Here is a 13,711-nt window from a genome sequence, read left to right as displayed (position 1 = left end):
GAAAAAATGGGGAGGCACAAACAGGATTTTTTCCCCAGTGGAAATTACGACTCCACATATATAAACCATTGCTGTCAATGCAGGACCAAGGAGCTCTCAGATTTCATCTAATATATTTTAAGCTGTGTTCCAAAGTGGAACAAAGGTCTCAGGGATTTGGAACGACATGAAGGTGATTAAAGAATGTCACAATTTTCTAATTATCATTGGCATTTTAATGAAATATGAAGTCCACTTTTATTTTAGACTATAAGTACTGCCATTATTTTAGGTCCATGGTGTGATGCCAGATGGATGTGCTCGGTGAGCCACTGGTGCTACAATCAGCTACTTTGACACAACTCGGAAAGTAAAATACTGGGACTATGCCACAGTAACTGTTTACATGGACATCGGCAATCAAATTATTTGCTTTAATCTCATTAAGACAATGATAAGATTAAAGTGTTTACATGAGTTGCTTTTTGAATGTTCCTTTTATGATATTGTTTTACATGTTATAACACATAATTCGATTAATGTCAATGCATCACCATACTATCCGCATTTTCTCCATTTTCTTTATTTTTAATGTGTTGACTTTAATTGCAGTTTGGCACTTTCACTTTCATTCAGGAACATTTCATGCATTCCCCCGTGACAAACGAGATATTGGATGCAATTATGAACAGCAGGAAGAGTGTTGTTTTAGTGGAAGTTTATACCGCATGCTGAATGAAAGAAAAAAAAAACTCTGCATTTCACGATGCAGGTGTCTGTGGTCTGCACTCGGTAGGTGCAAAGAGTATCAAACAGACGTGTTTGTGTGTGGACTATTCTGTCGCAAAACACGGTGAAAAGCCCTACATGGTGGTAATATTTTGATTTAGGTGTTTACATGTCTGTACTACACTTCAATAATACGACTAAAGTCGGCATACTCCCCACATCTTAATTCGATTTTTTTTTAGTTAGATTATGACCTTAATCTGATTAAATGAATAAAAAATTGCTGTTTACATGGTAGACTCTTAATCAGAGTATTGTCTTAATCGCATTAAAATCGAATTATTGGTGTCCATGTAAACATACTCGATGTTTGTTTTGGTTTATTTTCAATCATTTTCAATAAAAGAGATGTTGGTCTTCACTAAGACTAAGAAAGGAAACGCTAGACAATAACAACTTTCTCCTTCAGTGACTAAAATGCATTGGCATGTTTACGTCCTGCCATCTCTCAGTGTAAATTGCAGTCAATATCCAAGCGCGTTTAAACTCTTTGTGTAGAAACACTAATGGTACTGTTTAAGTGACCGCTTATATCCATCTCCACCTGTGTACTCTTTCAGTAGCAGAGCTTTACTAAAAGCCCTAATGCCATTAGGCATCTTCTTATCCTTTTCTCTCTTCTTATCAGTAGAAAAACACTGAAGATTAATCTCTTTTGGGTTTTGTTCTTCTGGAAATTGCAACCAAAACTGCACAATGTGGCATTCTATCAGTATTGTATATTGCTATATTGTTATGTTAAATTGATGGTTCAAACTTGTTTTCAATGGCAAGGAAAATAATTGCAGCTCTAATAGTGCAAAATATGTATAAAATCATATTGATTTAAATAATAATAATGATTTTTGTTTTTACAAATTTCATTAAGAGGCATCATTTACATTATATTAAGACATACATGTCTTGATAGTCAGGGTTCTCTTTAAAACGAGATACATTTACTTGACAATGAAAATTATTATTTTTTTTAGCAAAATGTTGTTTACAATTTTGAGTGGGGCAAGATAAAATCATACCGTAAAACACCCATAATGATGTTCTAAATAGAGGGAAGTAACTACTTCTTTGTGGAGAAGAAACCATAATTTATTTGTGCAAATTATATTGTTTTACATACACTCAAATTTAGAAAAATCTATTATTAGCTTAAGTAAAAACATGCACTTGCTTTCTATATTCATTGAAATATATGTAAATGGCACATATAGGGCCAATGTTTCCTTACAAATATTATTGAGAACATTACATATTATATTCTAAAACATAAAATCACTTAAAAAATCACTTAAAACAAGTATTCTAATATCATATATAAATCATATATTAAATAAATTAGGAGGCTATTTATTAAGAAATAAAATGTAATATTTAATATTTATTAGAAAAAGAAATTCCTACTTTAATAATAATAGTAATAACGATGATGGTAATGTTGATTATTATTAATAAGAAAGATTTTTTTAAAGTCTACTTTTACAATTTGACACATGTAAAGCACAGTTGAAATGTTCTAACCAACAGATCCATGTTTTATACTGTAGGCTACATTTCTTAATAATTACTCCACTATAAAATAAAAGCATAAACAAATGCTATGCTTTTGTTTTCGCAAGCTTCGGAGCAATTACTGTACTGTAAATAATATACTAGCTATATATATATATATATATATATATATATATATATATATATATATATATATATATATATATATATATATATATATATATATATAAATAATATATATATATATATATATACACACACAAATTTTGCTCAGCTGTCTTCAAAATGACATTAATGTTTTCAATGGCATGCGAAGGGAGCGCAATTGTAAACATAAAGAAAACTGAAACTAAAACTGAACTGTAAAACTACTATAAATAAGAGTGATGACTTTAATACTTTTTTAAATATAATTTCAAGTTTGAATGTTAGAATGTTCTAAACAAGTAGGGCATAGGGGAGATAACTGGGAATAGAACACAGCCAGGAACTATGTTTCCAACTACAGCTCTAAAGGTGTAGTTGCAAGTGGACAAGTTTGCAACGTAGTTTGCGAATGTTTGTTGAAACGTCAGATTTGGGAAACATTAAATCCATGATCTATGTTTGAAATGACAGAACTTGTGACCTCAGTTGGCTAACTGTGGTTTTTGGAAATGTACCCCTGGTTGGCAGTGTTACTTGGATTCATTCATTCTAAGCAAGTGATTTAGTCTGTGAAGTCACAATTAGTCACAATCAAAAATGAGACTCATTATTAATACCAGTTGGAAACAGAGCTTTAGAATCACTTCTGAAAAAAATTTATTAAATAAAAAACCCAAAACACATCTACCTTTTTTTGTGTTTCGATCACCTGCAATGAATGTTAGAACAAGGTGTAAACAGAGTTGTTCAGAATTAAAGTTACTTGGATGCAACTTTGATTTTGTCTCCTCTCTCTCCCTGCAGTGTCTAAGAAATTGGCCCCTGTGCCGCCCAAGGTTCCCTACGGCCAGTCGGGGGGGATGTCAGACCAATCCACAGGTCAGCCGTCTCCGGTTAGCCTGTCCCCCACTCCCCCAAGTACCCCCTCCCCTTACGGTTTGAGCTGTCCCCCTGGACATGCGCCCACCTCTTCCCCTGGCCAGACCCCATTAGGGGGACCCCATACACTGTCCTCACCACCAACTTCTCTGACTGGTACGCTCACAAAGTCCCGGCCCACCCCAAAGCCCAGGCAGAGACCCAGTCTGCCCCCTCCCCAGCCGCCCACCGTGCCCCCTACGGTCCCCCAGCCCCTGGAGCAGGGTCTACTTGACGGATTATCCCCCGGAGAGAGCATGTCCACAGGTAAACATGCCTCAGTGGCACCATCACGATTGGGAGTCCAGCGTCCCTCTCTCAAACTGTCTGTCTCTCCGTCCTACGCAGGCGATGGACTGTAAGGAGCCAGATACCCCATGATATGTGATTTATTAAATAGGGGGAGCCCATAGATTCAGTTGCCTTTGAGATGTATGATACTGTATGATAATTATTTTCTGAATCCCAAGGATTATATATTTTAGCTGTACAACAAAATATAGAAAACAAAGGGAATACATTGTAAGTCCAGAAAGGTGCTGTGAATTTTTGACTAGAATGTGAAGTGTGTAATTTTTGCACCACCGGTGAAAATGTTTCCATAATGGTTTTCCACCAACCTTTCTGCAAAAACAAGCAGGTAGTCTTGCACCAAGTCTATGACTTTATTTGAGCCAAAACACAACAGTCACTGAGTTTACTCTCTTTAGTTTAGTCAAACTGCATAGAAAATCTATAAAAGTGGCAAACAATTGTTAAAAATAATTAAATAGAGTTTATTAATTAATAAAAGTTTAGTAGCGGGGCCACGCCTAAGCCAATCAGCTTTCCTCATCTATTATTTAGGGGAAGTTAACCCTTTCTAAACCATTTAACTCACGCTCATGTCTCGACATTTAGATTCTTGTTCCCTATCACCCATTTCTCTTTTAACTCATCCATTCATTCTCTACAATCGCCCACCCACCCACCTATACATTTTAAAATTCCTTACCTCTTCCGCAACCTGCATCCCCAAACCAGCCCATTTAATATTCATTCCATGCTTCTCTTCTCAAACCTCATAACTATTACTCACATCTCTCAAACAACTTGCAACAAAGTTTCACAAGCATTGGTTGTGGCTTTTTCCTTGACAGTGAACATACTGACTTGATTTTCATTCCACACAATTGGAATGACATGAAACCCAAATTAGTAACATGAAAGCTTGTTAGGCACTTTGTCAACTCCAAATTGGCTAACCAGCATTACATTCAACGTTTAAGCTTGAAAGTAGCATTACATCTCCCACTGTTAAAGAAATCAAGCTATTTCAATAGAACTCCATGTCTCTAAACTATTTAACTCTCGCTCATGTCTCGACATCTAAATTCTTGCTCCCTCCCACCCATTTCCCTCTAAACTCATACCATACCTCTTAAATCACTTACCTCTTCCGCAACCTGCATCGGGGGTGGGTTTTCTAAAGCTTCCACCCTTACCTACGAGATAAAGTCTTGCGTCTTCTTGGACAAGACTTCCCAACCAGCCCATTCAATGATCATTCCATGCTTCTCTTCTAAAACTTCATAACTATTACTCACATCTCTCAAACAACTTGTAACAAAGTTTTGCAAGCATCAGTTGTGGCTTGATCCTTGACAGTGAACATAGATTATACTAGTTGACTTGTTTTTTATTCCACACAGTCGGAATGACATGTAACAATAAAGGATTTGCCCAAATTAGTAACATGAAAGCTTGTCAGGCACTTTGTCAACTCCAAATTGGCTTACCAGCATTACATTCAACTTTTGAGCTTGAAGGTATCTTTACGTTTCCCATTGTTAAAGAAATCAAGCTAGTTCAACAGAACTCCATGTAAATGGTACAGTAATTGACACATGAGGGTGGAAGATTTCCATTTATCCGCCTATTCTAAAACAAAGCTGTTTGATTCTCAAGTTGAATTCAATGTTACACTATGTTGCTAAAACTAGATGAGCAGTGGCATGCATAGACTTTCCCTTGGAAAGGGGATACTCTCTAAAAAACCTTTGGAGGGACCCCCCAACCCAAATGGCACATTACCAATAAAAGTGCATGCCAATTTTATTCATTGTAACTACTTAACATGAAACTGCACCTAAGCAACACAAAACTAAACTCTAATGTTGGCTACACTTTATTTCAAACTTTATTGCGCAATATTAATTTAATACACTTTACTCAATGCGACACTAACGCAAACTAAAGTAAATGATCCTGCCAAAAATTGCACACTTCACTCTTAAAGTTCAGAATGAGCCCTAGTTATTGTGTCAGCTTCAGTGTAAGTTTCTTAAGAGTTAGGTCCTGTGGTCTTTGTATCATTTTAGTGGCACGCTTTATGGCACTGATTGTATGTTCTCTCATTTGAGGCATGTCTGTCAGTCATTCTCCTGAGCACTGATTGATGTATGACTCTTTTATCCCCTGTCATCGTTGTGCACCTTGCAGCTGTGTGAGGCCAGGGACTGAGTGTGGGCTGAGTGTGAGGGGGACATTTAGGGTAAGCCAGAACCTGCTGTGCCCGTGCCATAGCCTCATCTCACACCGTCTGGCCTGGTGCTGTGGCTGAATCCGGGGCCTACCGTAGTCTTGCTCTGTCTCATACCGTAACACACTCCCTTCTCCAGCTCTGTCATTCTCCTCCAAACGCGGGGCTGTCCTTGGCTTCTTCATTCTGTCAGTGTAGTCTGTGCATGGTGTGAGACTGGTCTGTGCATGGCTTATGGCCTTATTTTCCCCAGTAACATTACATATTTACCAGCGTTGTCGCTTATGATGTTCATTTCAAAGCCTCCGGCCCTGACCTCACATTGTGATCCATTCCCTTTACCAATATCCCCATTGGGTGGTCCCAGGTAAACCCCAACGAAACTCTCTTTGAGTCGGGTTGATCACAGGGAAATGGTGAAACTTTCTGCACCTCACAGCTGTGACTGTTTCATCTGCGTCCATCTCATTCTTACAAAGGGGAGGTCATCACAATCAGATACAGTCCACCAATCCACAAAGTCCACTGACAAGGTTTTTAATGTGACAACATCTTCAATTTGCACCCGTCTTGTTGTCTATGTGTTAATTCGGTCATTGTGGTCAGTGTTGGGGCAACGTGTTACTAGTATGCCTTAAGCTGGATTTATACTTCTGCATTGAGGTAGCAGTGTACCCCATCTTGCACATAGCATTGCAAACATTTATACTTCTGCATTCTGTCTGTGCTGCTCTGTAGAAGAAGAACACTTCTGAAATTTTTGTATGCAGTGGGGTTTTTATGTTTCACTGTTTCGAGTTTCTTTATTGCTTGTTTGGTTCAATGCTACTGTAGCGGTTAAACTCACATTTATTCAGAGAAAAAATGGGGAGGAACCGTTGAACGTTCAACAACTTTATTTATAAAATAACCCCTAAACAAAAGTCCATCTGCAGGATTCATTATTTTTTAAACCAGCCTCGCTATCACTCCTATGGCTCTCGTATCCACCCATACTCATAGTCAAAGATCTTGCGATAAGCATTGTTGCAACGTATAGTTACATTCGTTCTGCATGACAGAGTTCATGTCTGGGGTATGGTGAAGGAAGGGTATGGGACCAAATGGGCTCAATGCAGAAGTATAAACTGGCATTTACGAGTACAATATTGTGAGTTACAAGTAACGTGTTACAAGAAACGCATAATAAAACTACTTGTCAAGTATCAAGTAAAGTAACGTGTTACTTTGTATTATTTATTTAATATAATGTTTCAAACGACCCAGCAAACAATTTTCTATTTAATAGACATCCAACAGCAATCTAAACATAGTCATCTTGGCTAAAACAAGGCTAAACTTGAGCTGTCAGTGAAAATCTAATAGACATTTAGGAATAGGTCGAAACTAGACTACTCATCAAATAGATTAGACAGACTGGTAACACTTTATAATAACTACACACTATAAATCATTTATTAAGCATTAGCATCTAGTGAATTCATCCGTTAAGCACTAACTCTACATTAATAAACGTTAGTAAGCAGTTTATAACTGCAGCTATAAATGCTCTATTCTTGACTTATAACAACATTTAAAATGTACTTAACAATTGTTTTTTATACTTAGTAAATGATAAATTTTTCATTACTAAATTAAGTATTGCATTATTTACAAACCAGTTGTATTTAAGAGTAGCTGAGGGTTTTTAGGATCATTCAGAATGAGTTAGTAAATGATTAATAAATTATTGAAATCAACGTTTATATGTCTTATTATTTAGGCATATACTAATAGCCAACTAATATGTTAATAAATGCATTATTAACTCAACTTCATGCAGTTTTGTGACCTGATCTAAAGTGAGGACTATTTATGCTTTATAAATCCCTTATAAATGACAAATAAAGGCTCAGAATCAAATGAACTATAATCTTTGCAATATTTTCTAAAATGTAAAATTACTGTAAAGTTTAAACATTGCTGAATAACAGGAGTGTCAAAATACAACAAAACTGGATAAAACAACAATATAATAATTAAACAATGTAATTAAATGTAATGCTTAAACTCTACAGTGATTTTATTTTAGATCAGATTGCAAAGATTTATTTTTTATTTGAAGCACAGTTTTATTTGTGTATCTTTAATTCAATAAGAATGAATAATGTCATTTTTCCTGTTTAGAATTTAACTGAGCCTTTATTTGCCATTTATAAAGGATTTATAAAGCATGAATAGTCCTTACTTTAGATTAGGTCACAAAACTAGGTGAAGTTGAGTTAATAAAGCATTTATTAACATACATAGTAACCATTAATATATGCCTGAATAATAAGACATTAAACGTTAATTTCAATAGTTTATTAATTATTTACTAACTCATTCTGAATGATCCTAAAAACCCTCAACTACTTTTAAATACAACTGGTTTGTAAATAATGCGATACTTAATTTAGTAATTAAAAATAAATAATTTATTAAGTATGAAAATACAACTATTAAGCACATTTTAAATGTGGTTATAAGTCAAGAATAGAGCATTTGTAGCTGCAGTTATAAACTGCTTACTAACGTTTATTAATGTAGAGTTAATGCTTAACGGATAATGAATACACTATTTGCTAATGCTTAATAAATGGTTTATAATGTGTAGTTATTATAAAGTGTTACCGACAGACTTTATGGCTGCATTTACACTGCAGATCTTAATGGTCAATTCTGTGTCACATCTGTTGCAGTGCCCTAGTTTGGACATTTGAGGGCAATAGTTTGTTTTGTAGTTTCACTTCATTTCCCATAATCCTGTGTATTACTGATTGTTATGTTACAGCTGTTTCGTGTTTGTTAATTTAGTCCTGTCTTTTTAAACCCTCTTGTTCTCCGTTTTAGAGGCCTTAGGATTTTGTTAGTTCCTCACGTCTGGTATGTTTGTCTGGTTATCTAGTTTTTTTGCATTACGATTATTCTTGGATTCCTGTTTGTGTTCGTTTTTGTTAGCACTTGTTAGCACTCCTACCCTGTCCTTGTATTTACCTTAAAATCCAAGTGCAGCAATTTATTTACAAAAAGACAAAGGTATCCAAAAAGACAGAGATTTCCAAGAGACAAAGGTTTCCAAATCTTGCACAGAACTATAAGCAAGATACAAAAAACTAGACGACCAGACGAAGGAACTGGCAAAAATCCAAAAACGGGTAAATACAAGGACAGGGTAGGAGTGCTAACAAGTGCTAACAAAAACGAACACAAACAGGAATCCAAGAATAATCGTAATACAAAAAAACTAGATAACCAGACAAACATACCAGACGTGAGGAACTAACAAGCCATTAAAACGTAGAACAAGAGGGTTTATAAAGACAGGACTAAATTAACAAACACGAAACAGCTGTAACATAACAATCGGTAATACACAGGATTATGGGAAATGAAGTGAAGCTACAAAACAAACTAGTGCCCTCAAATGTCCAAACTAGGGCACTGCAACAGATGTGACATTCTGATTTTGTGACTGCATCCGAATTTTTGATGACCTGCTTACATCATCTTTTAAAAGTGTCTCATATCCGATCGTCTGCATTTACACTGCACACGGCAAAGGAGCAATGACCAGGAAAAAATAAAGAGTGGGCGCTGACTAACAGCTGATAATTAAATTTAATAAATTAATTTTTTTTCTATTCCTGCATGTAATCTGTTCAAAGCTTTTGACAAGCTGTTTTACCATAGTTTATGACTGGACGGTTTTCATTTGTCCATCTCATTTTGATATATAGGCTTTTTTAAATCTTTAGGCATCTTAATGTAATGTCCATGGCGTGATTAATGCACGTGATGTATGCACTAGTTTTATATTAGTTTATATTGGTTACGTGGCAGACATTGCGCTCTCGCTCTCGTTAACATACTTAAATACCTGTGCTATATGACAATATGAAAGCTTTTTTAAGTCCTCCTGTATGATATTTAAGGTTTGGGACTCTGCTGAAGTCTGTTCTGAAATGAAAGCGTCAGACTTGACGTCATTCGCTACGGTTTTTAATAACGCGTGACTTGCATTGACAGATGAAAATCCGATCTACCTGCTTACACTGCAGACACGAGAACACTAATCCGATTCATATCGGATAAATGTCCACATTTGAACAAGGCCTGAATCGGATTTGAGTAAATCGGAATCCATGTGATTTGTTCCTTCTTACATGTACATGGGCCATATCCGATCTGTGCCATATGGGAGAACAAAATCGGAATTGAGTCACTTGAACAATGCAGTGTAAATGTGGCCTATATGTGTAGTCATTCATTTCTGTTTATTTAATGACTAGTCTAGTTATAATCTTTAGACATCTATTACATTTTTCACTGACAGCCTAAATTTAGCCTTGTTTTAGCCAAGAAGGCTACTGCATGTTTAAACATCTATTAGACATATTGAAAAAAAAAATGTTTGTTGGGTAATTACATGTAACTGGTAACATCATACAGTATGTTAAAGTAACATGTAACAAGTTACAACTTTGCCTCAAAATGCCTCTAGACAAGTAGACTGTTTGTCTACTTTAAGGCAACTTAAATTTATGAACATGTATGTTACAAATATAGTAGCATTGTTTTCAATGATTGTATTTCCTGTGCAACACTCTAATGCAGTTTTTATGTGACATCTATTAACATATAGTTTCATGTCATGTTTGTTTTTGTGGGCTATTAATGTACAGGGACAAATACTTTTTTCACAGTAAAAATACCTCAAACTTTCTACATCTGCAACCCAAGCAGGAAACCACAGTTTTAAAGAAGATAGACATTGCTGATTGTGAGAGAAGCAACTAAAGTATCACGTTACTTTAAGTAAACGGTAGCACTGACTTACTGTAACATTCCCCAACACTGATTGTGGTGAACTATATATGTACTACTTTGTACTTGTTCCAATGAGGAAAGAGTAGCGAGTACTGCAGGCTTTATAGCAAATGTTTCTCCTTCCTCCCCAATGGCTCAGTGTGACAGAATCTCTGTGTAAAATGCCAGGAAACAGTCTGATCTGCCCCTCTCCTTCTGCAACACACAATTTAACCCCCTTCGCTGACTTTTCCCTCTATAGCAAGTGGCCTGAAAACTGAAATAGCTTTTTTGTTTTTGCCTTTTCTCTCTTTATGTCTTTCAACATCCTCATCGTCGCCATTTCATCGTTTCTCTCTGTTTTACTGTGAATCTGTCTTGTCGTGGCCATTGCTCCCATTTCCCATGATTCTACAGCAGATTTCTTCAGTTTGGAAATTCCCTCCATCAACGTCAACCTAGACAGCCTGTTGGACGAGTTCAGGGTGGTCCCATGTCGGAGTTCCCTTGCTGCGGTCAGCTCTCCGGAGGGGGATTCGGTGTCCGAGGAGGAGGGCCAGAGCACCACGCTATGACCCCTGAGCCCCCCCAGAAGCATTGCCCAACTGGAGGCCCAATCAGAACCCCACCTCGGCCAAACCCTGAGTCATGGATACTACACGAAAGACTAGATAAGACGCCAGCCACACAACAGGTGCCATATAAAAAAGCAACAGAATGGATGTCGTTCAAATTGCCACTGGAGGAACCTGGGGTTTTGTGTAACGATTCCTGTTTCTCTCTGAACGATTCTGTCTGTTTCATTTTGTCGTTGTGTTGTTGGTTTTGTTCAGTTGGGATGTTTTTATTTCTGCCTTATCAGAGCTGCAATTATGATACAATGCACATAGGGAGCAGTCTGCTGACTTTAAAGCAACCTCATACTCTTTTTTTGTGCAGGTGGCTCGGAACTGGGACCTACTTTCATTGAATAAGAGTGGGACAGCTTTGTTTTCACTACAGGGTCCATGCCATGCTCTTCATAGATGACTTGGTGGCATATAGCATGTTTAAGTCTAGTTTTGCAATGCTGCAGTCTTTCCTTCCTTCCTTCCTTCCTTCATTCCTTTCTTCTTTCCTTCCTTCCTTCCATCTTTCTTTCTTTCTTTCTTTCTTTCTTCTTTTCTTCCTTCCTCTCCTTTCTATTGTTAGTTATCTTTCTAACTGTGGCGGATAGGGCATGGTTGGACTGCCTGGAACAGTGGAGAGCAGGTTGGGAAACTGAGCAGCTAAACAAGTAAGTCAGTCAGTGCAATTATTAAAATCTGTTGTCTCTCAGTGATTGGGCCAGAGAGATGCTTCAAATGAGAGATGACTGGCAGAGAACGGGAAACGAGCATATAGAGAGACGCTATTGAATGTGCTGCTTATAAAAAAATATTAATAAACATATTTGAATTACCTGTATCTCTGACCCTGCCTTCTTCTTCTTACTCCAAACAAACTTTACTACACTGATGCCAAAACTTGGAAGAACAACACCAGTGGTTACGCTCCCTGGAGCTGAGTGAGAGAAAACAGGTGTTAATAATGACTCTGATTGACTGAATTTTTCAGCCGTTGGCCTCCCAACCTGCTCTCCACTGTTGCGGGCAGTTCGACCGCGCCCTCCGCACCACACTAACCTACACAACACACTGCTCTATCAGTCAAATTGACCTTTCGCTAATCCTAACCTTAAAATACTACTGACCAGTCCTTGGTCTTACTAAGTATTGCAGTTTAAAGACAAGTTTTCTTTTCTTATATAGAGCTATGTAGGTCCTTCACTTTTACTGTAGGTAGTTTGAAATGTAACTTTTCAAAATAAATCTAAGAATACAAAAACACAAGTTACTGGGGCACAAATAATTATGATACAACAAAACACATCTAGACTTTTCAAAAGTATTCACTGCACATTTTAGACACTATTAATTAGACACTGTAAATATATACTAGTCAACATTTAATGTTGATCAAAATCTTTCATCCAAGTTGTTCTCAAAACTAAATGTACATTGAATAATACACTTTGGACATATTAGATGAACTTTTTTGATTTACTTTAAATGTTGACTACTATATATATATATATATATATATATATATATATATATATATATATATATATATATATATATATTTATATATAATACAAATTAAAATAGTTTTAGACAAAGCTGAAACAGATTGTTTGTGTTTAAAAGCAATATTTCTGTGTTTGGTTTATGAATTATTCATTTCTAAACTACATAGTATAAACTGAGAGACGGATCTTAGCGGAAGGTCAATAATTTTTTTCTGCACAAGAACACTCTTAAACAATTCAGAAACTCACATTATAAACTAATTATAAAACACAGTAACAACTGCTTTAGTGAATTTTCTTGAAGAGACTGTAAGATACAATGCAGTAGCAAGATGTGAAGTCCTAGGTTCCCACAGTTACGGATTAAAATGATCTGTGAGTTTTAAAGGGGTCATATTATGTTGTTTACACTCTAGTTGTTTAAACTTCCTTTAGTGTGTAATGTTTTACTATTTGAGCATGGAAATGTTCAGGAAAGCAACAAAGCACAAGGTCACTCCAAAGGGAGTTATTCTGTACATCAGTAAGCACTGTTTATGAAATTCCTCAAGCGCCGTCATTGTAGTCATAATGGTGCATATTTAAATAATTTACACCCCAAAGGGTCAGGTCTTCGTTATGTTGTGTTGGAAGTGTGTTGTCTTTTATTTTAATTCTCTTTCACAGATCTAATATCCTACATAGAAAAATATCTCACTGAATCAAGTCAGGCTTCCAGACTAGGGGCAAATATGAACCATATCAGGGCCAAGTCTCAGCCAAGTTAATAACCCATAACTGAGCCTGAACTGGGCCAGATATGTTGGTGTGTCATGACTGCAATAGAATTGATAAACCCATAAATAATTGCGCTTTAAGCATGCTATGGGTGTGCTTTCTCTCAAAGCGACCCGATTGGTTGAATTTTTTTTCTT

At 36.4% G+C, this 13,711-nt stretch overlaps 1 protein-coding gene across 22 annotated transcripts in view; it reads left to right on the top strand.

Moving 5' to 3' along the window:
* arhgap44a (Rho GTPase activating protein 44a) overlaps positions 1–12,548 on the top strand; it is a 157,016-nt gene extending 144,468 nt beyond the window's left edge. For 7 of the 22 annotated variants that reach the window (XM_073944972.1, XM_073944968.1, XM_021471461.3 and 4 more), the window contains 2 exons: positions 3,226–3,606; positions 11,105–12,523. In XM_073944972.1, coding sequence (XP_073801073.1) covers positions 3,226–3,606; positions 11,105–11,262 — 539 coding nt within the window. In that variant the 3' untranslated portion in view covers positions 11,263–12,523. Of the gene's footprint in view, positions 1–3,225; positions 5,081–5,820; positions 7,280–8,518 lie in introns of those variants that run through there. The other 15 variants (XM_073944975.1, XM_073944966.1, XM_073944970.1 and 12 more) reach the window with 7 other exon arrangements.
* Positions 12,549–13,711: the final 1,163 nt, after the last annotated feature.

Source organism: Danio rerio, chromosome 3, assembly GCF_049306965.1.
Source record: "Danio rerio strain Tuebingen ecotype United States chromosome 3, GRCz12tu, whole genome shotgun sequence".
In the NCBI taxonomy this organism is placed as follows: Eukaryota; Metazoa; Chordata; class Actinopteri; order Cypriniformes; family Danionidae; genus Danio; species Danio rerio.
The sequence above is the reverse complement of the archived record's forward strand: the minus strand, read 5'-3'. Positions and strand labels throughout refer to the sequence as shown.